At 39.8% G+C, this 23,061-nt stretch overlaps 1 protein-coding gene across 2 annotated transcripts; it reads left to right on the plus strand.

Annotated features, from left to right (window-relative positions):
* The first annotated feature begins 215 nt into the window (after positions 1-215).
* On the plus strand, positions 216-22,591 carry LATS1 (large tumor suppressor kinase 1). 2 transcript variants are annotated; one of them, XM_058801898.1, is made up of 8 exons: positions 216-385; positions 4,425-4,930; positions 6,968-7,118; positions 8,954-10,482; positions 15,723-16,305; positions 17,003-17,185; positions 17,406-17,512; positions 18,472-22,591. In XM_058801898.1, the coding sequence occupies exons 2-8, from the start codon at positions 4,580-4,582 to the stop codon at positions 18,982-18,984; spliced, it is 3,417 nt and encodes a 1,138-aa protein (XP_058657881.1). In that variant the 5' UTR covers positions 216-385; positions 4,425-4,579; the 3' UTR covers positions 18,985-22,591. The 2 variants fall into 2 exon arrangements, with proteins under 2 accessions (XP_058657881.1, XP_058657882.1); XM_058801899.1 differs by having other exon boundaries at positions 6,968-7,103; positions 8,957-10,482.
* The last annotated feature ends 470 nt before the right edge of the window (positions 22,592-23,061 follow it).

A 23,061-nucleotide genomic window follows, 5' to 3' on the forward strand; every position in this document is an offset into this window, starting at 1 on the left:
AGCGCAGTTCCGTGCCGAGCAGTGCTGTGCAGTGCGGTGTGGCTGCCCGGCCCGGGCGCGCAGGGGTTACAGGGCGCTGCCGCTCCCCGCCGGGGCGGGCGGGAGCCGTCGCTGCTCCATCCGGGAGCGGCAGGAGCCGCGCGAGGCAGGCCGGGATCTGCCCATATCCGGGCGGCTCCGCGGCGGGGACACTGACAAAATGGCGGCGCCGAACTGAACGGCCCGAGGCGGCGGCGGGTGCTGGCGGAGGGACCGAGCGGGCGCTGCCGGCATCGCCGAGGGGCGGAGGAAGGAAGGGAAGGGCCGCGGCCGGTCGGCGCCGTGCGGGCGGGGCCGAGCTCCGAGCGCCCGGGGCGCTGCCGCCGCCGCCGCCTTCTCGCCTCAGGTAGAGTCCGCCGTGCGCGGGGCCGGAGGGGGGTCGGGGCGGTAACGGGCCCGCTCCGGCTCGGCCCGGCGTCCTGGGCCCGCTGCGGGACACAACCGGGGCAGGAGCCACCTCAGGTCACGGCCTGGGGCCGGCGAGGCGACAGAAGCGCAGGTGTCCCAGCGGGGCACGTTCGGGATACTCCGCCCGGCCGTGAAACCCTCCTGGCCTGCGTGTCCCGGGAGGCCGGATCCCGCTGTCCTGCACAATCCGTGCCGGCCCGAGCCGCGCAGCGGGGCTGTGGCTGCCCTGCCTGGTCCCGGGAGGCCGGGTCCTGCTGTCCTGCAGCGATCCGTGCCGGCCCGAGCAATGCAGCGGGGCTTTGGCTGCCCTGCGTGTCCCGGGAGGCCGGGTCCTGCTGTCCTGCAGCGATCCGTGCCGGCCTGAGCAGCGCAGCGGGGCTTTGGCTGCCCTGCAGTTGTGAGCCCTGGAGATCGCTCCGAGGTGCGCCTGGAATGACTCCTGCTGCTCCCGGGAATACGTGTATGTGTACGGAGAGGAGCTGTATCCTGCTAAAGGAGATAGCAGAGCGTAAGAATGGAAGCAAACCGAGCGAATGCACAACGTTCCTCGTGTTCAGCTGGCCTCTGGTTCTTTCCAGCTCTGGCTTCTCTGACCATATGTAGTTGTGCTTATGTGCTGATTTCAGGGTCCAGTTTTCTCCTCATCCTATGAAAACTTTTAGCATTATAAATGCATCCTTTGGGAAATTGCTGTTGCAGCTCAATGACTTGTTACCTGGAAAAAAAGCCTCCTTTAGTTGGTCTGAACCAAGTCTCTACAAACTTAATTTTATGACTTGTGAAGTCTCTGTTAGTTTCTTTATCTCTAACAGTGAAGCATTGTGATCATGTATAAAATAAGCTGTTAGAATAGATACATGAGGGAGGGTACCACGATACATCAGTATGCGATGTTCACTACTCAGTTGGAAATACGGGCATTGAAAGTATTTTTAGAAGGAATTTTAAAGTTAGATTTAAAAGCTGTGTATTTTTTTCCCTCAGAAAATCATGGGAGTCATTGACAGTTGCATGTTGCCATTCAGAGCATCACAGACTGGTTTGGGTTGGCAGGGACCTTAGAGATAATCCAGTTCCAGCTCCCTGACACTAGACCAGGTTGTTCCAAGCCTCATCAGGCCTGGCCTTGAACACTTCTGAGCTTTCATTCGAGCTCTTATTTATATAAGTCCAATCTTTTGTGATTATAATGTAAAAAAAAAAAAAGGTGGGCTTTTTTTTTTCCTTTACAGTTTGACCTGTAAAAGCAAATACTGTATTCCTATACTTTGAATAGAGGTGAAACATTATTTTCTTCAACTTCTTTAGGGAAGAGAATTTAATCAGCAAAAACAGCTGCATTAACAAACAGATTATTTAAGGACACAAAACTACAGGAGGGAATAGATATCAGTTCCCATGGATACAGTTGGTGTTTGGTAGTTAGAAGTACAAAGTTGAGATCTATTTCTTACTCAGCAGTCAACACTCTCTTCCTTTAAAATGTGTGCCAGTGTCTATAAGCAGAAGTGACTTGTGAATTTTGAGATTCATGTTTAAAGCAAGGTGAACTGTAGTAATTCGTGTTTTCTGGAGGATTAATTAAATTGGTTTTCTAAGAATTAAGACTTAGTTTAACATGTATATGCTGGTACCCCTCAGTGCTGCCAAAAGGAACAACCCACCAGAAAAAAGTTACTTATTTGGGTAGGTTCCTTAGCTTGGTTTATGCTGTGTGGCCTTACAAACAGTTACACTGTCTGTGGTAAGTGCTGGGAGATAAGTGGACTGGATGGTTTACACTCCTAAACCTAAACTGCTGCTAAAAATTTAGAGTGCAGCTTTATTTTCCAAGAGTGCTGCTGATTTATGATTTTGGTCTCCTGTTAATTTAACCTTGATTTCTCTTAGGGGGTGTTAGATTTACTTATTCCAGCTACCCGAGGTGTAACCATGAAGTGAATGCTGCCATACCAGATGAAATTTGTAAAATATGTAGGTGCAAAACCCGTTTTCTCCTGAATTCCAGGCCTTTGGAATTTGTTAAAAACATAAGTAGGGGTATTTTGTCAAGTTCTTACTTCATTTTCTTTGGAAAAAGTTTTCTTTGGGAAAAGTATTTTCAATGTGGTCTTCAATACCGCATGTTTGGAAAATTATTTTGAAAGTGGCCAAAATGAAATTACATTTTAATTGCTTTCATGCTGTACTTTCTGCTGATTTCTGGATTTCTTAATACTTTGGGCAAAATTTCACTGTTAATTATTAAAATTCACTCATGTCTGATGATCACTTCTTTATTCAGTGAGCACTGAAGAACTATATGCTATCAGACTGTATTAAACATATAATTACCCAACTACATTCATTTAAGGTTTCAAAGCTATCACAGTGCAAAGAAGGATTGTGAATGCAGTTATACCCCTTAAGATTTAGCAAGTTTCATAAGAGAAATTCTGTTATTTTTAAAATGGTTCTCCAAGGAGAATGGGATTAAGTGGATATCCCTTAAGTGTTTCTTTTTGCAGTCCTCATTTATGTATTACTTCCCAGCTTTCAGGTTTTATTCATATATGGATAGCACGAGTATTTAATTGATATAATTTGCATGTGTTCCAGGGAATTCTTTTTCCTATTAACTTGTCATATTTTTCCTCATTTGCTGAATCACTAATTGGTTTGTGACAGTGCAAGTATTACAGAAATGAAGCCTGAATGAAGAAAGAGTGACTTTTTTGTAGACTGTAAAATTTGGATTCTTGTTTAATTTATGTCTACAATGAGAAACACTTAGCAACACAGTAGTAAAGGAGCTCTGTGAGTTGGGCTTCAACATTTTTGTTGCTTTTGAAGAAAAGACAGAGCTGAAACATTTAGTTTATCTTGCACTGTCTTAGTAACTGATCTTCCTCTGTGAAGCAGTAGAGACTGACAAAGTTTAATTTCATGATATTCTGAAGAGGCAAATGCTCTGCAGTTTCTTGTGTTTCACTGAGGTTGCTTTATCCTTTGCCATGCAGTTGCAGTAATAATTAGTGCCCAGCCTGAACAGAGAGATTTGAGTTCTCTGCAGACACGGGGCTCTTTCCCTGATGAGTCAGCGCCTTCAAAATGCAAACGTTTTTTATTTGGCTTTTGGCAGAAAATTCTGTTTCCCTTACCAAATGTCATAGCTATGCTCTCAGTGAATTTGATGCTTGAGTTGTTAAACAATTTTACAGTAAAAAAAAAATCTGATCAAAATTTTCTTTGTTTCTCTTCCTGCTCTCATTTTCCCTTATGTAAAATAAATGTAAAAATTACTTGACTATTGATGAAGCCTGGTTCAAGGAGACTTGAGCTAAGAGACTGTGAAAGCCTCAGAATGTGAACCCTTAAACAGATGCAAGTAGCAGATGATACAAGAAGTCATGAAGTTGCATGTGATGAGCCAGGCAAATGTTTAGTTTTAGCAAATGTGACTGCTAGAGAACGGATAAAATCACTGTAATTAAATGCTCTTACTTGTGTACTTCTCACTCCCATCTTTTGCTGGAGCTGGATGTCAGAATCATTGAACAGCAAGGTTATTTGATCTGTATCCTGGCTGACTGGGCAGCTGAGTTGGCTCTTCTGGCTACAAAGGTGTTGATGGGGAGAACATAGGTGACAAATGGACACAGGAGAGGGGGCAGGCAAAGAAGCAGTGCTGGCACACACCAGTGGTTCTTATCTGCTCTTGCAAGCTTTGTCCGCCACTCAGAGCTCTTTACTATGCCCACATGCTTTGCAATTCAGGACTGTGTAGACTTGAGGCACCTAAAACATTAGTTGTTAACAGACAGTTAAAACCCAACATGGTGTGTAAATTAGTTTGAGTAAAGACTGCCTGAAGAATTCACTTCGCATGCTTTCAGTATCAGAAGGCAGTGCTGCGTGTGAATGTTTCGCTACTCCAGTGCTACATTGTGATTTTTTTACTGCTCTGTTAAATGTGATTTGTTTTGTTTTGTTAACAGAATAGCAGTTTTGGGTTGTGACAAACTCCAGCACTTCAGGAACCAAGGTTTCGAAGCGAAGAGCCACTGCTTTCACAAGTTCTGACATCAGCCAGTCTTCCTTGAATTCTGGTGTGTGCGAGTCCTTGGTGGAGGTTGCATATATACATGTTTTCATGAAGAGAAGTGAGAAGCCAGAAGGTTATAGACAAATGAGGCCTAAAACTTTTCCTGCCAGTAATTATACTGGCAGCAGCCAGCAGATGCTACAGGAAATACGAGAGAGCCTCAGGAATTTGCCTAAACCCTCAGATGCTGCTAAAGCTGATCACAGCATGGGCAAAATGTTACCTGAAGATCCTAGACAAGGCCGAAATCCCCCTAAATTTGTAACATATCACAAGGTTTTGCAGGAGATAAGAAACTCACTTCTGCCTTTTGCAAATGAAGCAACCTCAGCTGTCAAAGGAACATCAGAAGTTAATCGACAGATGCTGCAAGATTTGCAAGCTGCTGGCTTTGATGAGGTGAAGTGTTTTATTTTAAGGATTTGGTGTTCTGCTAGCTATAGGCTATTAGTGCATGTTGGAGGGGGTGTTGGTCAGAGAATGTTTGAACAGCATGATAAGCAAAAAGCTTCAAAATCTGGTAGCTTTCTGATTAAGACATGAAACTGGTAATAGTGGGGGGTGTAAAAGAGGACTAGAAGGACTTAGAGAGACTTGGCTTTGTTTTTTTAAGCATCTTGTCCAGATTGTTCTTATGTGGTAGGTTGTTTTAATTATTTATATAGTTTTAGGCAGAGAGAACTGGACTCTCTAGAACATGGATTTTGCCTCTGATACTCAAAGTAATTTTGGGTTGTGCTCAGTTAAAATAGGTTCATAAAACATGGCGGTTCTAAATTGAAAGGCAATACCAAATATTTTGGAAAATAATCTGAAATGTGATTTCCAGGAAGGAAAAATAAATACACTTAACATCTCCTGTGTTTTTACTGAGACCTGCACATCACATAAATCACACTTATTTTCATGCCTTCTTTGTAAATCTGGGTACAAAAGCATGTTTAAAAAGAGCTAGCAAACCACTCATCTTGCCAAAGGCAAAAGGCACAGTACCACAACAGGGATTAACTTTTCAGGCGTGCACTGCTTGCAATAGTGACCAGCTCATGAGTTCTGCTGTCTGTGATGCTTTGATATTTACAGAGATCTACCCCTACCATGAGTGAGCTTCTCCAAAACTACCAACTGGCTTTTCTTCAGCAGCATCCCAGTGTCAAGTACTGATAGTGACTTTTCATGTTCCTTTTACTTGATCAAATACACAGTCCAGACTGTGTGTCAGGAAGAATGGAAGGATTTTATAATGATAAATGATTTTTGTAATCATTTGCTCCAGCTTTGTGATTCATTGCTGAGGTTGAGGGAGTTTTGTTGCTGTTGTTGTATGGGATTTTGGGGCAAGGAGGGGTGTGCATTCGTTTTTTCAAAGTAGATTGGTTCGCAGCTCCGTTTTTACAGATTTGAACCTGCAGCTGGTTTTGCAGACTGAAGGTTGTGGTATGTGGCTGGACAATAAATTAGAAAGGTAGCTTAAGTTGGTATTTTTGTTGGATCCTTTGTATCTTGAAGCCTTTTGCTTCTACCCTTTGTTCTTGGATACAACTGCAAATTCCCATGACACTTGTGATTATATGGGGCTTTTTTCAGGCACAGTGCCAGCATAAGCCCTTTCTGCCATGTGTTAACCTACAGTTGTGTTGCCACAATAGGCCATATGGCACTGATCCACGTGTGTCCCTAGGAACAGATACAGCTGAAGTAGGAAAGCATTTTTCTTGGTCAAGAAGATTCAAAATGTATTGAATTTTTTTTCCAAATGAAATATCAACAAACGTTCTTGTTATTTCTCCCCACCTCTCAGGTAGTAGGTAGCATTAAGGGGTGAAGTGGAACAGATAGAAATCAATAAGTATCAGGTGTGTGTATACAGATATATACATATATATATGTATAATAATCAGGGTAGGTTGCTATTCATTGCATTTGGGGTTTTTTATCCTAAATATCTTACAGAAAATCTCTTTTGCTTACTATGGTTCAAGTTAAATCCTTATATGTTCTGTGTATGGTGATACTCTTTAAGACATTGACTGCTTCATATCACATAGGTGACCAGATTTTTGAGCTGAAAATGTTATGTCTGCTTTTTCTAATATCAGCTAGTCCCTAAAGATTGTGACAACTTTATTGTATAGGCTTTTTATTATAAAATCCTTTTTTAAGGGTTGTATGACCACACTGTTCTATCTAGATAACATGATTTACATCAGACTGCAGTGCTTAAACTGGTTAACTTTTCTTCTGAACATCCAGATTGCAGTACTATTTTGGATGATCTCTTCTGGAGAAGACATTTTAAAAGTAGTTCTAAAACACTTGAGAGAAATCAATATTTGTAAAATTACTTTGGTGAAATTAGTGGAGGATATTTGGCTAAATAACCATGATTTTTGGTATTCCTTATAAATAATTTTTTGTATATAATTTTCTCTTTAGGATATGGTTATACAAGCTCTCAGACAAACTAACAACCGTAGTATAGAGGCTGCCATTGAATTTATAAGTAAAATGAGCTACCAGGATCCTCGTCGGGAACAGATGGTTGCAGCAGCAGCAAGACCTGTAAACGCAGGTATGAAACCGCCAGGTAGGTGTATCCATGGTGACTCAGTAACTCACTGAGTATTCTTATAGGTGAAACACAGAACATAGTAAATTTTGCCTTCATGTGCCCACAGTAGAACAGAAATGCTGAGATACAGGTGTTTTTTGCCTTTAAAAACAGCATTTTACATATCTGATGTAATCCTTCTGAGAGATAGGCCCGTTTGACTTGAGTTTCTTAAGCATGATTTTATAACTGCATGGTTTTATTACTGTGCATAAACATTTTATACAAGGAATGGTATTCAGATCTCATTTTGGTATTTCTGTTACCTTGCTGATGTGGTGCCTGTGTTTTGTTTTGTGTCAGGCACCACTTAGAAATAAGTGCTGAGCATTGAATTCTTCTTTAAATTTTTTGTCTTTCTTCACACACACTCCCACACAACATTCTGTATGTGTATTTTTGTGTATGTATTTTTCTGTGTGTGTATTTATATATCATATAACTATGGTATTTGTATTTTAGGATGTGATGTTTCAGGATCCCTCTCTGCTTAATTTCCTGCTTTGTTCCAGCTTTTGTTTCTATAGTTTTTAAGGCAAGCTCAATGTTCTTAGAGATGTTAGAAGGGGGACTGTGTCTTTATTAGCAGAGTCAGAATTTTGCCACTTGCTATTATTGCTTTCTGAACAGATGGTAGCACATTTTTTTAATATGACTTGATGCCTTTTTAGTAGCATACACCTAAAAAAAGAGTAACTTAAAATGCAGTAGAAATACTGAACTTTTATTAGACTAAAGTTGGGTGCTGAGCTGCTAGCACTGGAGTTAGATTTTAAATCAACAATATAGATAGGAGGAAAAATTAGTCAGGAGTTGCAAAGAACAGTGTCATTTTCCTTTAGTCTGTTAAGCAGGATTAGTTGGTGCTTGTATGAAGTTCATAGGTAAATTCCACCATTTTCATTGTGGACAATGAGACATCGTTTTCATTGTTACCTGCAAAAATAGAGTAATTAACATGTTCTTTAAGTGAGGACAGGGTGATTTTCAGCAATTAAAGTACTGCATGTGTTTACACATATTTTAGTGTTAGCATTATAAAAACCACAGTAAGACTGCCTGCACCATCAGTTCATTGTATATTTTGTTTATATGATGCAAAATAGCATCTGCAAAGTAAATATATAGCAGGGTTTTGCTCTGTAAATTTTGCATTCATACAGTTTTAATTTTTGCCTCTCTATCTACAACACTTCTACTCAAAAAGATCCAACTTTTAAAATTAAAGTACTTAGTCAGATTCTGTCTTATGGGAATATAACAAGTCTGAATGATCTGTGTGCATATAAGGGTGCAAGTCTTGATTTTACAGCATTCAGTTAAATTTAATTAAAGAACACTAAGTGTTTTGCAAATGTTAATTGGAACATAGCAACATAACATATTTTTCCATGCTATTACTTTTTATTGCATTTGTGCTGAACATTCTGAGAGCTTCTTGTACACATGATTAAAAATACATTGTGTGACTAATAATTTTGCATGCTACCATTTTTTTCAATTAAATTTTACATTTTTACTGAAGCAAAATACATTTTCAGAAAAGTGATTTCTGAAAAATCACTTTCTGGTATTATAGTTTTATAGTTTCAATGTGAGGGGTTTTTTCCCTGTTATATGAACACTGAGCATATTAGCATGCAGTGCTGTATATTACTAGAAAAAGTTTTCATATGAAGTACAGTGGATTATATTGTGTCAGAATTCAAGTCCTGTTTCTGTAGTAATTAACACAGAAGAACAAAATATGCAAAGCAGTCAATAGGAATAATTTCCAGCAATGTAAATGCTGTGTTTTCTTCTTGTGGAAGCAGGGGCTGTGCAGCAGTCGGTGAACCGCAAGCAGAGCTGGAAGGGTTCTAAGGAGTCCCTGGTTCCTCAGCGGCACGGCCCTTCCCTGGCAGAGGGTGTGGTTTATCGCTCGGAAAGTCCCAGCTCGCAGCCTGATGTCGGAAGGCCGTTATCTGGATCTGGCATTGCGGCGTTTGCTCAGGCTCATCCTGCCAATGGACAAAGAGTGAATCCCCCACCTCTGCCGCAGATAAGGAGTGTCACACCTCCTCCTCCACCTCCTCGGGGGCAGACACCCCCTCCAAGGGGAACTACTCCTCCACCTCCTTCCTGGGAGCCAAATTCTCAAACAAAGCGGTACTCTGGAAACATGGAATATGTGATCTCCCGTATTTCTCCAGTGCCACCGGGAGCATGGCAGGATGGTTATCCACCTCCACCTATGAATCCTCCTCCTATGAATTCATCCGCACAGGGGCAGAGAGGCATGAGTGCTGTCCCCATTGGCAGGCAACCGATAATCATGCAGAGTTCTGCCAACAGCAAATTTAGTTTTCCCTCAGGAAGAGCTGGAATGCAAAATGGCAATTGTCAGGCAGAATTCATAGTTCACCAGAATGTGGTGTCTGGAAATTCGGTGAGTCGCCAGCCACCCCCATATCCAATGAATCCAACCAACAGGCAGAGTCCCACAGCACTACAGATGCAGGCAGGAGGATCTGCTCCTCCTTCGGCATACACCAATGGGAATATTCCTCAGGCAATAATGGTGCCAAACAGAAACAGTCACAACCTGGAGCTTTACAACACCAGCGTGGCTGGAATACCTGCATCCTGGTCTCAGCCTTCCCCCGTGCAGCCGCAGGCGTCGCCGGGCAATGGGCATGACATGCCCGCGTGGCAGCCCAGTATTCCCGTGCGCTCCAACTCCTTCAACAACCATCACGGCAGCAGGCAGAGTCACTCGGGCAGCTCGCAGCCTTCGGCCACTACGGTGACAGCCATAACGCCTGCTCCCATTCAGCAGCCAGTGAAAAGCATGCGCGTGTTGAAACCAGAGCTGCAGACTGCGCTGGCCCCCACTCACCCTTCCTGGATGCCGCAGCCCGTGCAAACCGTTCAGACCATTCCCTTCTCCGACAGTCCCTCTACCAATATGGCAGTTATGCCTCCTGTTGTGGAAGCTCCAAATTACCAGGGTCCCCCACCACCTTACCCCAAACACTTGTTACATCAGAACCCTTCTGTCAATCTGTATGAGGCAGGACCCAAGCTCAGCAAGGAGGAGCCACCTCCTTTAGCCAGGGAGGATGAGAATGAAAAGAATTACGAATGTGTTGATTCAATAGATAAAGAAAAGAAGCAAATTACAACCTCACCTGTTCCTGTTAGAAAAAACAAGAAAGATGAAGAAAGAAGAGAGTCTCGCATTCAGAGTTATTCCCCTCAAGCCTTTAAATTCTTCATGGAGCAGCATGTGGAGAATATACTCAAGTCACACCAGCAACGTTTGCACCGGAAAAAACAGCTAGAAAATGAAATGATGCGGGTAAATTCTTCCTTCTTTCTAAATCTATAACTGAACTGTTCTTGTATTACTTTTATAGGATATGTCTTAATTGTAGAATTAAATAGTACACATAAGTAGAATATTTAGAACTTTAGTATTGAAATCTGTTTTTAATCTTTGTATTTGAGATGTGGCAAGTCTCTTCTTTGTCTTGTTTATATATTTAATTTTCTTCTTAGAAATTGATTTTTAAGTAAGTTTTTTTGGATATCAAAGGTAATTTGTATGGCCTGCATACAGTAAGGTGGCAGAAGCAAAACAATTGTTACATGAACTGAGATGTAGCTACATGGCTCATAGCTTTTTGTTATGGGTTCTACTTAATCCTGATTTTTGAGTTATAGGCAATATTTAATGATTTATAAAAATACTTCACTTTTTTTAAAATAAGTACTGAAGGTACAAGCAAACTGGGGACAAGTTCCAGGCTAGCTAGTGTTCTTATATAGATATGCACACAGTGATATTTTTTACATTCTGCAGTTTGTTACCTGTACGGATAGTTTTGTAAAGTTCAAATTAAAAAAAGAAATTAAAGGTTAGTTTTGGTTCTTTTAGAATGAAAGAGATGGTATCTTTTGTCTAATTATTTTGTAATCTGCACTGTAAATGTATTTTAAACAAGAGCAATTGAAGGGCATAATTATAAAACAAATACATGCAAAATCAACTTTTTTGTGCCTGCATGGAGTCAGGCAGGTCTATTTCTAGTATTTCAGTGTTCTGTTAAACCAAATCAAAAGGGTAAAAACTGGCGCTGACAAACAAATATCATTTCAAAAGAGAAAACAGTGAGAGGTAGTAAAACTAAGATTTGCAGAAAGGTGAAATTGAGATGAGTCACACAAATATATTTCCTAGTGATTGTAGTTGAAAGTTTGACATAAGTATGATGTTCTTTTTTATTTATTCTATGAGAGTATGTATTTGGCTTATACCACTTTCTTGCTGTTTTTTAAATCTGTTTTTTCTTACTCTTTGAAAATTCTTACTGTAAGCTGTAGTCTTTTGTAAGTGTTTGCTTAATCACAAATATGTAAATGTTAGCAAGATTTCATCCTGGAACTCTTACTAGATCTTTATTCTTAGTCTTTTCTCTTTCCTTTTTCACTTCACTAACAGCTGATTTAAACTGTTAAGGTGTGGGAAGCTTTCCTGAACTCTGTAGCCTCCATCCCTGTGTAGACAAGTAAGATTCTGAAGCAACAGTGTTTCTTAAGAATAGCATGATCTCTTTTTAGAGGGCTTTGCATGCAACCCTGCATCAAAATTAAGCATGAATTTATTTTGGCTATTTTTGAGTACTTAAATGTAAGATTATAATTAATGTTGATTTGCAAACTTCACTTTCCCTTCTTACTGTGTTGTGTTCTGTAGCATCTCAGAATAAGTATTACTTATATAAAAGCACTGATATAACTTTTCTTGATATTTTTCTTGTGCTTTTAAAGCACCTTAGTAGGGGTGTTTTATAATATTTATAATATTAATGCTAGAGTTTTAATAATTTATGCTGGATTTAAAGCTGGGATGTTTAATTACAGGTTGAAGGGTGGAAGATGGGTTATTGTGCTGCAGCAGACCTTTTTCATAAGCACACAGGAGAGGAATGCCATAACAATAAAGTATATTTTGGGCCTTCATGAGAAGGAGAAAGGGAAATTATTTATTTTCAGAAAGTTTTAAGATGATTAAGCAAGTATTGAATCCCTTCTTTTCTGCCCTTTGAATTTTGAAAGAAAAAACCTCAGAATGCACCTGTGAAAATACCCGATGCTGTATTTCTAGCATATGTGACATATTTCTATGGTGTCAGGTCTCCTAGGACCTCAGTGGTCTCAAAAGTGTTTAATTTAGATGTGTGAGTTTGGCCAAGAGTTAAAATAGGTGTCTTTCCAGCAAAGAGAAGCTTAAGTTTTCCTTTAAGGCACAGCAAGATGAGAAGGAAGCAGAATGAGAGCAAACTGTGTGATAATAGAGAGCCAGTCAGGAAAGAGTTGGTGTCTGACGTCTTCGTGAAATAATTGGAGATACATGTGCAGAAAGGTTTGTGCAGCTGACAGTTTGGTAATTTTTGGTAAATGCTGAAACTGAGGAGAGTTCTAGGGAAAATACAACAATTCAGACAGAAAGTTTGTAGTAAACATTTGGTTTAGTGGATGACAGGGAAAAATGAAGGTGGGTTGAGGGAAGAGATGACAAATTGCAGTACTTGGGCTACTTTTTTTTACTATAAAACGGTTCAGATGCAAGAGCTAGAGAGCAGGTAGAAGAAAGCAAAGCTTTCCAAAACCAGGGTTTTGGACACTCTTTGTATGTCTTGCAGTGATTGATCATTGTATTGACTCTCACTCCTAGGGGGTGTTGCTATGTAGGTTTTATTCTTTGCCAGTTTTGTCGGTGATGGGTGGGGTTCAGTTTGTACTGACAGGAGCTTTAGGATTCAGGTGGGCCTTAAGAAGGTGACATACCATTGTCTGAACTTTACCAGGCTCAGGTCTTCAGCTGTCTTCTTGACATTTATAAGTCTTAAAAAAATCCTTCCTTCTGTGTTGAAGTGTGCCTTAAGTCTGTTCATTCGTGGAAAACTTCAGATGTTTTGTGGGAACTCAGCACATCACTCCTGATGTCCAGAGTTGCCAAGGTAACCCTTGGGGGGGGCTCGGAAATCGTGGAATGTTGCCAGAAGTGCTTGGTGGTTGGATTTTGACCCTGCACGGGATGTGCCACCTATATGAGGACAAGAGGATCACTTGGGGATAAGTGGTGAAGGAATTGATTATTCACAGGGTGAAAACACAGGTTTTGGGATTTTGGTACAGGGGGGTTCTTAGGAGGCAAGATGGAGGAGTTAGGGCGTGCCCTGTCCTTCTCTTCTTCTTGTCATCCATCTTTGATGGTGGTGCTGGCACTTTGGGATTGGTTCACACTAAATCTGCAATTGTTAATAAGAATAAAAGGTATTGGAAGGTAAAGGTAAATATCTTATACGTAGTTTTTAGCATAAAAATAGACGACCGCCCAGTGGGAGGTCAGTATGCCCATGGCTGTCTTGCTGGGCAGACCTCTGTCAGGCTGGGAGACGACTTTGTAGATAAGAATTAATAAACAATATTGAAGACCGAAAAATCTGAAGAGTGCACTCGTCCTTTGGAGTGCAGGCTGTCCCAAGGCCATCCTACGCCTAACCGGGCAGAGACAACAGGCCGAGAACGGAGAATGTTTCTGTCTTGGAAGACAGTACACGCATGTTCCTACAATAAGACAATTTTTTGATTCAAAACATGCAGTTGAACCTATTACCCACACCACTCTTGAAACTGCAGCTAGCCAGTCCTAACTACTGTCTATCTGATGTCTACAAAAAATTTTGTCTCAAATTTGAGACGGCCTTCCCCATTTCAGTCCTACCAAATTTGTATAACTTGTGAAATTCATTTGAGTAGATGAGCATATTGTATGCCTTTTCCTAATTGCATCTCCTTTGGATCCATTTTTGCTATGATGCCTGTAAGAAGTTTTATGTTTTCTAACAGTATTTTCTTTAATAGGTGGCATATAGTAACTTGTGAAAGCATTTTTAAGATACTGAATGATATCGAATTGAATTTTTTTGCCTTTTTTGTCAGTCGCATCTCTTATATTTTGTTTCAAGGTATGTTGGAAGTCAGGCAAGGCCAAAGTCATCTATTAACATACAGTCTATACAGGCCTAGACTAGTTACTTAGTCCTATTGATGGTTCTGAATACTGCTATGCCAACAGTATCTCACATATTTGAAGCTTTAAAGAGATGGAAGCAGCAAGACTTGGTATCAAGAATCAGTAACATGTTACAGTAAGAAATGGAAAGCTTTTAGAATAGTGCTTGAGTACAGTTGAGATGTCTGCAGGGGTTCAGTGTGGCCATGTTTGAGTTTATGATCAACATGTCCATGAAAAAATAAGGAAGTATGCTATAGGTTGAACTTGGAAATCATTGGTGTGGGATGGTGATTTCAAGCCAGGTAGGCAGATAAAATAATTGGGATGCAGTTAGAAAGGTAGCATATAGTAATTTGAAAATGCTGTCAGAAAACAAAAGAAGGAATGAATGTCATGTTACGTAGTGATAGTGTCACAGAGAAAAAAATTTTAAAAATTGAAGACGGATTCTATTCACATTAAAACAAAGAAGGATTATTCTGATTCCAGGCTGTGAAATTTGCCAAGAAAAATGGCAGCAGAATTGAATGGGATTCTTAAGGGAATTGAAACCAGCAAAAATATACTGGGGGGGCACACAGGTTGGAGCACAATGAGAGTGATCAATGTGGTTCTTGTAGATAAGGGTTTCTATGCTGTAGGCGATGAGTTGTGTGTGGTCTGTGAGTGTTTCAGCTGTCAGAATGTTGGTGGCATTGGCTGGAACAGCAGGGATGTTCAGTCAAGATAGGGATATGCACGCAGATAGGCGCCAAGAAAAGATTCTGTTGGGAGGAGTGAGCCACTTCAGAAGGAGGTTCTCTGCTCAGCTGGTTCCTAGGCAGAGTGGAGAGCAGTGGTGAGAGTGTGAGTGAAGCCCTGCTAGAAGGGGGTGTGTTGTGTGATAAGAGGTAATATCAGTTGGTTCAGGCATGTTGCAGACGTGTTGGCAAGCAGTGGGAAGCAGTGCCAGTAGGGTCTGTTTTGGGTGTCTACACATGGAAGTGAGAGGGAGTGCATACTCCCTCCTGCAGCTGAAATTCTAGAGCATGGTCAGGAAGTTCAGTGACTTCTGCTCCAGTTAGTCTGCTTTTCCCATGGCAGCTCCTTAGCCCTCAGCAACTTACAGCTCCTAGACATGTCTTGGCTTTCTTTAACGCTGTAAAGAGAATCAGGGAGGCAGCTGATGCACACTCTTACTCAGATAATATTATTTGCAGTGGTTTTTATCAGTAATTTGTAAATTACCATTCTTAAGAATGTAGTAGTCCCTTCTCTAGAACCTCCTGGTGCATGGCACCTTGTGCATTTTGCTGTTGAAAATTATCACATTTCAGTTTTTTATCACTCCTATATGTTTTTATAGAATCCTAATGTGTAAATTAAAACAAAACCAAATCCCTTTAAGTAGTATTTCTTGTGCTGTGTATAAGTATTTGGTTTGCTTTGCCTAAGCCTTGTAATTAATTATAAGAAGATCACCAAGAATTAAGAATACTGTTCACTCTTCAGACTTAACTCTGTTTGCTGCACAGGTTGGATTGTCACCAGAGGCCCGGGATCAAATGAGGAAAATGTTGTGCCAGAAAGAGTCAAATTACATTCGGCTAAGAAGAGCTAAAATGGACAAGTCAATGTTTGTAAAAATTAAAACCCTGGGAGTTGGTGCATTTGGAGAAGTTTGCCTAGCAAGGAAGGTGGATACTAATGCTCTATATGCAACAAAGACTCTGAGGAAAAAAGATGTCTTGCTTAGAAATCAAGTTGCTCATGTTAAAGCTGAGCGGGATATCCTTGCAGAAGCTGATAATGAATGGGTAGTTCGACTGTACTATTCATTCCAAGATAAGGACAATTTGTACTTTGTAATGGACTACATTCCAGGAGGTGATATGATGAGTCTCCTAATTAGAATGGGTGTCTTCCCAGAAAATCTGGCACGGTTCTACACAGCAGAACTGACGTGTGCAGTTGAGAGTGTTCATAAAATGGGCTTCATCCACAGGGATATTAAACCTGACAATATCTTGATAGACCGTGATGGTCATATCAAACTGACTGACTTCGGGCTCTGTACTGGCTTTCGGTGGACCCATGACTCCAAGTACTACCAGAGCGGTAAGAGAGATGCAAGTATCCTTTACAAGGAATTAAATTATAAATGAGTAGAAAGATGACTATGCTGTTTCCTTTATGAAAAGGTTTAAGTAGGCTTTTCAAAATCCTACTTGATTACTTGAAGCAACAGCTAAAGAAAAAGGTGGAGTTAAAGAGAAGTCACAATTTTGAGAGTGGTAAAATACAGATTATGTGAGTTTCCAAAAATAAAAACATACCTCCAAAAACAAGGTTGAAATTAATTCTGATTCGTTTTTCTCAAAATGTTACATACCTTAGCCCAGACTGTTACACAGTCTTTGGTGAGAAGATCAAGATTTAAAATCTGATTTTGTAAATTTTTTTGCGATTTATATGTTAGAGGTTTATGTTTACGGAAGTGTTAAAACAATATACACCTTATACACACAATGTAGTGATGTTAGGAAAAATCTGAAAAGTATTGAGATTGGTATTTCCTCATAGTTATGTCAAAAATTTGCTTTAAAAAATTGTGTCCTCAGAGGTTAGTATTTTATATCCTAAACAAAAATCAATATCTTGATGTTGATTTCTGTTTTAACTCTCAGCTTCAGTATTGAAACTGAAACAGATTCTGTCTTGTAACACAGAATGTTAATGGATAAAGCAAATTTCATATTAGAGAAGAGCTAAAGTAACCATACTCAGTTTTGGCATCCTTGTCACTCCCTGGCAGGTGACCATGCCCGTCAGGACAGTATGGATTTCAGCAGCGAGTGGGGTGACCCGGCCAACTGCAGGTGTGGGGATCGGCTGAAGCCGCTGGAGCGCAGGGCGGCGCGGCAGCACCAGCGCTGCCTGGCCCACTCCCTGGTGGGCACTCCCAACTACATTGCACCTGAAGTGTTGTTACGGACAGGTAACGAGTGTGCTTTTGTACTGCAGTCTCACTGCACAGTGGCTGCTACTCAGGTGTCCTGCTTCTCTTCTCCCCAGGATGTGATACTTTAACAAAAAAATAAATATTTGTTAATATGGAAATTTTAAACATTGAATTATCTGCTGAACTTTTTAGTTCTTAGAAATTCAAGATTAAAACTGTACAAAGGCTTGACTACCATGTTTGAACTTTATTTCAGGTTACACACAGTTGTGTGACTGGTGGAGTGTTGGAGTAATTCTCTTTGAGATGCTGGTGGGGCAGCCTCCATTCCTGGCACAGACGCCACTGGAAACACAAATGAAGGTAACTTTAAAATCTGGTATTAATGGTCTGAAAAAGGATTGAAACTTACATAGTCTTACTAATTTGTAGTGAAAAGAAAGGTGATATTTGAGGGCACTGCCTATCCAAGCATGTCATAAACTGAAGATTTTCAACTTTGTTATTTTGGAGGTGCACTTGATTTATAAAGAAACTTCTAGAATCACATTTGTAACTTACCTGGTCGTACAGTAAACATGCAAACTAAAAAAAAAATCTCATCTCAGCCTTTCACTGTTTGTATCTGTTCCAGTTGTTGTTCCCCTTCCCTTTTCCAGTATTTATGTGTTCTTTTCTCACCTCTTGACTTCCGTGCTTGTTTGCCTGCAGAGGATTTCCTTTGGTGATGTACCTGGAGGTGTTTAGCATAGGAAAGTGGAGGAGCAGCAGATGATTGCCTGCTCAGGGCCACTGACAGCTCAGAGCCTTTGGTCCTTTCCTTCCTGAGCCCCTACTGTTTCAGAGAAAGCATCAAGGCAGTCTTCTGCAGGTGTCATTTTTTGCAAAATTGCATTCAGGTGGCTCAAATGTAGGCAGTATTGATTTTTTTTGTTTTTTTAACTTGAAATCTCTTAGGCTTTACAGTACATCAAATAACTCAAAGCTCATCTGCCTCATCTTTTTAGGATTGTAAGCCATGTGCCTAATCTCAGGTACCAGGTGCTGGATTTTATGGTATCTTTGTTGGTTTATAGCTGTGTCTTCCATGCCAGACTCTAGTTTAGATTTGGAACATGAATAAACTTTGCCTGCATTTTGCCAGATTTCCAGACAAAATATTCCTTGTCTTTCTGAAAGAGCAGTTTCATGTTTTCCCCTCTACTGTGAAAAACCTTAGACATACTGAATTATTTCTTTGTGGTCTTTTGTTTTGTGGTTTTAATGTATTTTTCCTATTTTTTTTTAATTATAAATAAATGACACATCTTTTTGCTTTTAAGGTTATCAACTGGCAAACTGCACTTCATATTCCACCTCAGGCTAAATTGACTCCCGAGGCCTCTGACCTCATTATTAAGCTCTGCCGAGGGCCAGAAGATCGTTTGGGCAAAAACGGCGCAGATGAAATAAAAGCTCATCCATTTTTCAAAACAATTGATTTTTCCAGCGATCTGCGGCGACAGTCTGCCTTCTACATTCCCAAAATTGCTCATCCCACGGACACATCCAACTTTGATCCAGTTGATCCAGATAAATTGTGGAGTGATGATGATAAGGAGGGGAACAGAAATGATACCCTCAATGGGTGGTACAAAAACGGAAAACATCCTGAACACGCTTTTTATGAGTTCACCTTCCGAAGGTTTTTTGATGACAATGGCTACCCATACAACAATCCAAAGCCCATTGAGTATGAGTATGGTAATTCCCAAAACTCAGAACAGCAGTCAGATGATGATGATGATCAACAGGCAAGTAGAGGAGTTCAGAGTCGTGATCTGGTTTATGTTTAGTAGAGCAATAAAGGTCAAAAATGAAATAATCAATTCTGCAGCTTTAGATTTTGAAAAGTCTCTTCCTTTAAGAGAACTGAAAGAAGATTGCTAGGGTAAATATGTGCACACTTCTTTTTAAATGCTAAAAAAATTATTTCTTCACTTTCCCTCTCTGTATATTTTGTGTCCCTAGAATACAGGGAAATGCTTCTTGAGAATTAATTTATTCCAGTGATGTTAATTGTTTAATTTAGAAGAGATTTGATGTTAGGTTTAAAAAAAAATCACTTGAATATTAAATCACTTGAATATTGATATTGGTCCTCTGTACTCTAAGTACTCAAAATAGGAAATAGTGATTTTTTTCCCTAAGATGCCTGGTATCTATTTATACATATAGTAAATAATTTTAGAGAACAAATCTGTGCTTCAGAATTTTTAATCACAGTTTTTCCATGCATCAACCAAATATAAAACTTTACACTAATAATATTCTCTGATACATTTCTGAAGAGGAAAAAAAAAGGCTGCTACCCTCACTTCTCACTGTATTTAGCCTTACTATTCACAGTGTTGGAAAAACAGCCACCTACCTGGTGAAATGTTTCCAGCTGCTGTGGGAGTGGCGTAGTTCTAAGCTTTGAAACAAGAAAGTGTCAGTTTTAGCTATAGTATGATTGTAAGATAATAAAACATTAGAACTAGTGTTTTGTTAAATAGTAATTGGATTTGATATTAGTAACACTAGCATGTGACTGGTACTCTCAAAGCAGGACTGCTCACTCAGAAACAGCTTGATTGTCTCTTGTCATCAGTTCTCCTATAGATGTAAGAGGAAAAGAAGCCTTAGAAACAACACTTTCTGAAATCTAGTTCAATTTTCTGACTACAACCAAACTGTAAAATGTGTATAGTGCTGCTTTAGTTGGAATTTTTAGTTTAAAAATAAATTTTAGAGTAGTGTCTTTATGATAAATTTGAGATAGTAATGGGAAAATATTCTAAATTATGACTTTTGAGACTTGTTGTGGAGACCCATTTGCCTTGGCAGGAACAGTTTGCGCCTGGTTACACAGGCACTGAGGAGAAGGGCTGTGCACAGGTCTGTCTGAGCTGGCAGTACAGTTTCAATGCTCTGTCTTTCACAGCCTGGTTCAGAACAGAATTAGGAACTTACAACTGTGCCTTCTGCATTAGTTTCCCTAATTTCCAGCAGTAGATGCTCAGGTATCTCCTAGGGTCTCATGGGGGGTACTGAGCCTGTTGAGGTTATCTGGAGCAGGGATGGGAGCATCACTCTAAGCAGCTTCACTGAGACAAGACCAGGAGTTAAGTGTTGAAAGGCAGAAAGAATTATGGTTTTGCCACTATCCTTCTTTTTCCTAAAATAAAAGCAGTGGTAAAAAAAAGAATGCACTATTTTTAGTAAACTTAATGTCTTTTGAAACATTTCTTCATTGGAATTTAATTCCAATGGATAATCTAATAACATGCATGTAAGCATTACTGCTTTCCTAAATTATTATTTGTGCCATTGCAACTATCTAAACATCATGAAACTGGTGTTCATAGCTGTTCTTGCAGCCAACATCAGTTACCAGTTTACTTTTCTCACCAGGCTGGCGTGTTTGCTTATGGCCATTTGTTGTCTTTCTGTGCTCCGGTCCGTGTCTCTGTTTGTGCCAGTGCAACTGTCTCTAGTGCTGTCCTAAATACTGATCACTGAAGAAAGTGCTTGTTGGTTGTCATTTGGAGTTTCCTTTCTTGTGAGTGTGGTCATTTGAGCTATCCAGCTTCTGGTGTGGTCCAAAAATGATTTTTATTGACGTAACTGAGGGAACTGCAGCAGGTTGGCAGTGAGGAAGCTTCTTAAACGTACTTTGGCTCAGAAGAAAATGTTTGTGGAAGTTCACCCCTCTGCTCTGAAGTGTTTATAATGGTTAGAAGATGGTTATGAGAAGTTGTTTTGTCAAACAAGTAGTTAGTTAGTTGCTTACTATAATGAAAATGAGTTTGCAGCTTAATAAAACAATCACTGCTCTGCCTTTCCCACAGCTGTTGAAATAGAGTAGCTTTTAAGATTAATTTCATTTAGCTTAATTATTGTAAAATGGCTGCAGTGCATAACTACTCCATTTTATATATTATGTAAAAAAGATTGCTTTTCATGTAAATAAACTTTAAAGATTATCCTCCTTCATAGTAAGTATCCCAGTAAAACTGGTCTACTTGTCTTGGAGCAAAGTGTAATATATTGCTGGTTAAAGGTAATTTAATCAAGCCTGCCTCACCATTTTTGAAGTGTGCAGAGAAAATAATATCAATTCATTAAAGTGACTCTTAAAATTGCTTTTTCATCTGAGTATATCTCTCCTCTGCCTGCACTATACTATGGTGTATTCCTGTTTAATATTATTACTGATCCTAGGCAATTTAAAAATAATTCTAAAAAACAATAAATAAGTGTCCTGTAAAGGCACCATTATTCTAAAAAGAAAAACCAATTGCTTTTATTAAAGGAAATAATTGATTATTTTAAGGACATGTACAAGTACTGAAATCTTAAATACTCTTTTGCCTTTTTTAAACAAATACGGGAAGTGCTTACAACTTTAAAATTTGGTAGATGCTTCTGGCATTTTCTAATATCATGTGTTAGAAGTTGTAATGTTCCTTGTTTGAATTTCACCACCTATATGCTGCAGTATTATGTATTTCCTTGCAAAAAGTGCAGTTCATTACAGTCCAGGTTCTCCTCTGAGAAAGTTAGTTACACACAATTGTTGTCACAACTCTCCAGCACACTCTGCCTTACCCATGTTTTGAAACTTGACGTTTCATACATAGATTCAGAGTCTGTTGAGATTCTTTGTAGTTGCTGCTTAAAACATGGGTGTTTCACTGGTGACCTACAATGGGGATTGGTTTGTACAGGCAGTGGAGAAGAGGCTCCCAGCCAGCAGCTGTAGAATTCTGCAGTAAGTTTTAGTTCAGGTTACCTTTACTTTGTAAAACATGAAAACAAGTTTCTCTTTTATGTTCCCTTGTATACATATTAATTGTATTTATAAAATGTTCTATAACCCTATAACTTGTATTGTAAATACTATTTGTTATTCAGTGGCATTCTATCCTTGGGCAGGCCCTCTTGCTGTATCTTTTCTATCCTCAATTTGTCATAGAATCTATAGAATTTATGGCTAGAAAGTCTCTTTGAGACTGATGTATCTTCCGCTGTTGCAAAAACTGTGAGTGGGAATGATTTATTTAGACTCCTTTTAATGTTATTCAGCTGATAGGCAGTGCAGTGGGTGGGTTCTTAGATTATGCTGCTGTCACTGAAGATACTATTAGGCTTTTGTTTCAGATGTTGTGAGTGTATCAGCTCAGACCTTTAAATCTGTTTGCTTTATTTCAGCCAAAGCAAAAAAGATAATGAATTGGGTCAATGTCATAGTAAAATGTTTTGAATGCCTTAAGATGGTCATGATAAAGGCACTATTCAAGTTTACTGATTTATATATATATCTCTATAGATATATATAGGCATACTCTGTGTGTATATGTATATATAATGTCCTTTTTGTATTATAAGACTGTCAGTTCCTTTGGATTCTCCTATTAAAAACCATCCCACAATTCTGCTTAAGCGGATCATTCATTTATTCTGTGTCTAGCTGGTAAACGTAACAATTTCACATCATCTCATGGCCATAGTAAGGTATTCACCTTTTTTTTTTGAGTATTCTTTACTTGTCTCAACCATGACCTGGGCATCCCCTCTTGCCAGGTCTCTGCATTCCTGCAATCCAGCTACATGTGTGCCATATGATCTCTGAATGGCCATTGCACTTTTGGGGCTTAGGGGCTTATGGGGTGCTGACTTGGACCATGATCTCCAAGGCTCCTGATGTTCATATGAAAGGAATGTGCATCTTTGCTGACTTTTCCAGTAGGTACACTGGAGCATTCATCCACTTCATCCAGGAGTGCCAGGTTTCCAGTTTGTCAGGGCCCAGCAGTTGAGCAGTGGAGAATTCCTTGCCCCTGCTGACTGAACACACAGCATGTGTGTTTGATCTGGGGACAGGATGT

Source organism: Ammospiza caudacuta, chromosome 3, assembly GCF_027887145.1.
Source record: "Ammospiza caudacuta isolate bAmmCau1 chromosome 3, bAmmCau1.pri, whole genome shotgun sequence".
Lineage (NCBI taxonomy): Eukaryota > Metazoa > Chordata > Aves > Passeriformes > Passerellidae > Ammospiza > Ammospiza caudacuta.

Excerpts from the sequence above, each read along its gene's own strand:
- LATS1 (XM_058801898.1), top strand. The coding sequence starts at position 4,580 with ATGAAGAGAAGTGAGAAGCCAGAAGGTTATAGACAAATGAGGCCTAAA. Across the intron at positions 10,483-15,722 it reads TAGAAAATGAAATGATGCGG|GTTGGATTGTCACCAGAGGC; the intron begins GTAAATTCTTCC and ends TTTGCTGCACAG. Across the intron at positions 17,186-17,405 it reads TGAAGTGTTGTTACGGACAG|GTTACACACAGTTGTGTGAC; the intron begins GTAACGAGTGTG and ends ACTTTATTTCAG.